A 3,235-nucleotide genomic window follows, 5' to 3' on the forward strand; every position below is an offset into this window, starting at 1 on the left:
CAGGAAGCAGTGTTTAGAGTAACTGGATTAAGATTACGAGAGTGTTCAAGGAAAGTAGAATTTATACCTGTTGGTGAAAATCCATGTAGAATGAGCGTTCCTTTGAAAGACCTAGAGAAACAACAAAATTGTAAGTCTTCTAAAAGAAAAAGGCATACTAGTGACAGTGAAGATGAAGTTGAAGATGAAAATAGTACTTGGATGAACAACATTGTTGATAGATATAAAGGTAGACCTCACATTGATATCTTTATAAAATTGTGTCTTGCAAGATTCACTTCTGAATATAGTGTTGTACTAGAATCACAATTACCACAGAAAATTAATAAAGACACAACTTTCAAACTTGATGGCTCACTTGGATATATTAGAAAACGCACAAGAATTTCACCTGCAGTTATAAAATATCCTCGTTTCTCTCAGGAAAATTCCCCAGAAAAATATTATCAAAGCATTTTGCAACTGTATTTGCCATACAGATATGATGAACAGTTAAAACCACTCTTATTTCAAACATATGAGAATTTCTTCACATGTGGAAGAGTTAAGTTTCAAGGGGATAACACATTAAGTTCTGTGAAAGAAATTGTTATCAAAAACATGTCAGACTTTGTGAAAAATGGTCATGATTTAGAGGAAGCAGAAAAGCAATTTCATGAAAAAGATCCTAAAGAAGATGCTTGGTGTGAGTTATGCCCAGAAGCAGAAGTGAATAGAAGAGAATGTATAGATGACGGCAAAGTATCTAGTGTGATTGAGGAGGATTTTAACTATACCAGATTTGAATGAAAAGAGCTCATCATCTGTTGGAACTAATTTGCTGTCTGTTTCTCTCACAAAAAAATGAAATAATTCCAAGGCTAAGAAGTTTGAATGTGAAACAGAGAAGAATTCTCTATAAAATAAGACATTGGTGCATTCAAAAAGCAAACGGAAAAACACCAGAGCCTTTACATTTATTTATCACTGGAGGAGCTGGAACGGGTAAAAGTCACTTGATCAAATGTATTCAATATGAAGCAACTCGAATATTAGCACAAACAACAAATAATCCAGATGATCTCACAGTTCTGTTAACAGCTCCAACTGGAACGGCTGCATTTAATATCCATGGATTGACAATTCATAGTGCTCTTGGAATTTTCAAATCACTCTCACCTGATCATGCAACTCTTAGTGAAGACAAAATTAATTCGCTCAGATCAAAGTTAGAACATTTGCAAATCTTGATAATTGATGAAATTTCAATGGTCAATAAGAAATTGTTGTTTTTCGTTCATGAGCGACTCAGACAAGTTAAAAAAAAGACCAGACAATTGTTTATTTGGAGGTGTTTCAATAATTGCGGTTGGCGATTTTTATCAGTTACCACCTGTTCGAACAAAAAGGGTAGACAAATTGTATGTAGATGACCCTTCTAATCCCTCAAATCAGCTATGGAATGGCTTGTTTGAAATTGCCGAGCTGGATGAAATAATGCGTCAACGTGAGGATGGAATGTTTGCTGAACTACTAAATAGATTGCGTGTTAAGCAGAAAAATGAAAGTTTGTCATCATCTGATAAAGAAACATTACAACACTGCTTTGGTGATAGCCCCAATGAAGCCTTGCACATATATTCTACAAATGCAGAGGTTGATACCTTTAACAAGGAGATGATAATGAAGCAATGTACAGAATCAAAACTAATTGAGGCACAAGATTTCCAAAAAGACAAAACTTCAGGGAAATTGACTCTGAAAAAAGTACATTGTTTAAAGTCAGATGTCTGTCTCCCAATATCTATTCTTTTAGCTGAGGGAGCAAGAGTAATGCTAATCAAGAATGAGGACACAGCAGATGGTTTAGTAAATGGTGTAATGGGAACTGTTATATCTATCAAAGACTTCTCACCAAATTCCCTCCCAAGTACAATATATGTTCACTTTGACAATGAAAGAGTAGGAAGAAATGCAAAGGTACAAAAACTCATCAGTGGAAAACACTGTGTTGGATTGAAACCTTCAAGTGAAGACATTCCTTTAAGCAATTGTGTAAGAAAACAGTTTCCATTGAAGTTAGCCTGGGCTTGCACAATTCACAAAGTTCAAGGATTAACAGTTGAAGAATGTGTTGTTGATCTGAATAAATGTTTCACATATGGTCAGGCATATGTAGCCCTTAGCAGAGTTACATCAAAATCTGGTTTACACATTGAAAGCATAGAAGCTGACAAAATTGACAAGATCCTGATATTGTAAAGGGTGTTTCAGAAATGACAAGATTTTTGCCTGAAATTGAGAATACAGCAGAGGAACATACACAATCTTTTCAGATAATGTATCACAATATTCAAGGTTTACAGACTCATGCAGAAGATATTAAACAAAATCCAGACTTTAGAAGTGCGGATTACATTTGTCTTACTGAAACCTGGGCTAATCAAGAATTCACTTGCTTTGAAATGGTGGGATATGATGGTTTTCATTTGCCCAGATCTCTAGCTTTTCAAGAAGATGATTCTTATTATTCTTCTTTAAAGGAAATGCAGCATGGTGGTGTGTGTGTTTTTCACAAGCTTTATTCAGAAACAGAATTGTGCAACTTGACATCAAACTTAGAATGTATAGTTTTCAAGATTCCAAGTAGAAATGTTTTTGTTGCTACTGTTTACAGAACCCAGAGGTATAATCTAGGAAAATATTTGGAGAACATGGAAACATTAATCTGTAAATTGGAAGACTTATCAGAAAGAGTTGTTGTAATTGGCGATTTTAATCAAGATATTTTGAAAGGTAGCTGTACAGTATTAAGTTTCATGTTATCAAAAGGTTTCAGACAACTTGTTAGTAGTTCAACAACAGAGGGTGGAACTCTTATTGACCACGTGTATGTAAAAGGATGTCATGATACACATGTTACAATTATTCCAACATATTACAGCTATCATGAGGCACTGAAAATAGTTGTTCCATATGACTAATGAGGGTACGAAGAAACAACATGTAGAACAAAAAAAAAACAATATCGTCAGTATTAAACGAATGTCAGTTTTGATTTTAAGAATGACAAAAATTAAAAAAGATATGCCTCCTGAAGTCCAACCCTTCGTCCCCGTCGTAGGAGGTGGATGTCAGCACTGAAACATGACTTAGTGCTGACAACAAACAGGGCTCTGGCAACAAATACCGTATATGACCATTGTAGTTATTTAGGTGTTTGGTCATCCTGAATATGCATGAAACATTTGCCACT

At 34.8% G+C, this 3,235-nt stretch overlaps 1 protein-coding gene across 1 annotated transcript; it reads left to right on the top strand.

Moving 5' to 3' along the window:
- Nucleotides 1-1,278: 1,278 nt before the first annotated feature.
- LOC134699033 (uncharacterized) lies at nt 1,279-2,241 on the top strand. Its single transcript, XM_063560721.1, has one exon. The coding sequence runs from the start codon at nt 1,279-1,281 to the stop codon at nt 2,239-2,241; it is 963 nt and encodes a 320-aa protein (XP_063416791.1).
- The last annotated feature ends 994 nt before the right edge of the window (nt 2,242-3,235 follow it).

This window comes from Mytilus trossulus, unplaced genomic scaffold, assembly GCF_036588685.1.
Source record: "Mytilus trossulus isolate FHL-02 unplaced genomic scaffold, PNRI_Mtr1.1.1.hap1 h1tg000024l__unscaffolded, whole genome shotgun sequence".
Lineage (NCBI taxonomy): Eukaryota > Metazoa > Mollusca > Bivalvia > Mytilida > Mytilidae > Mytilus > Mytilus trossulus.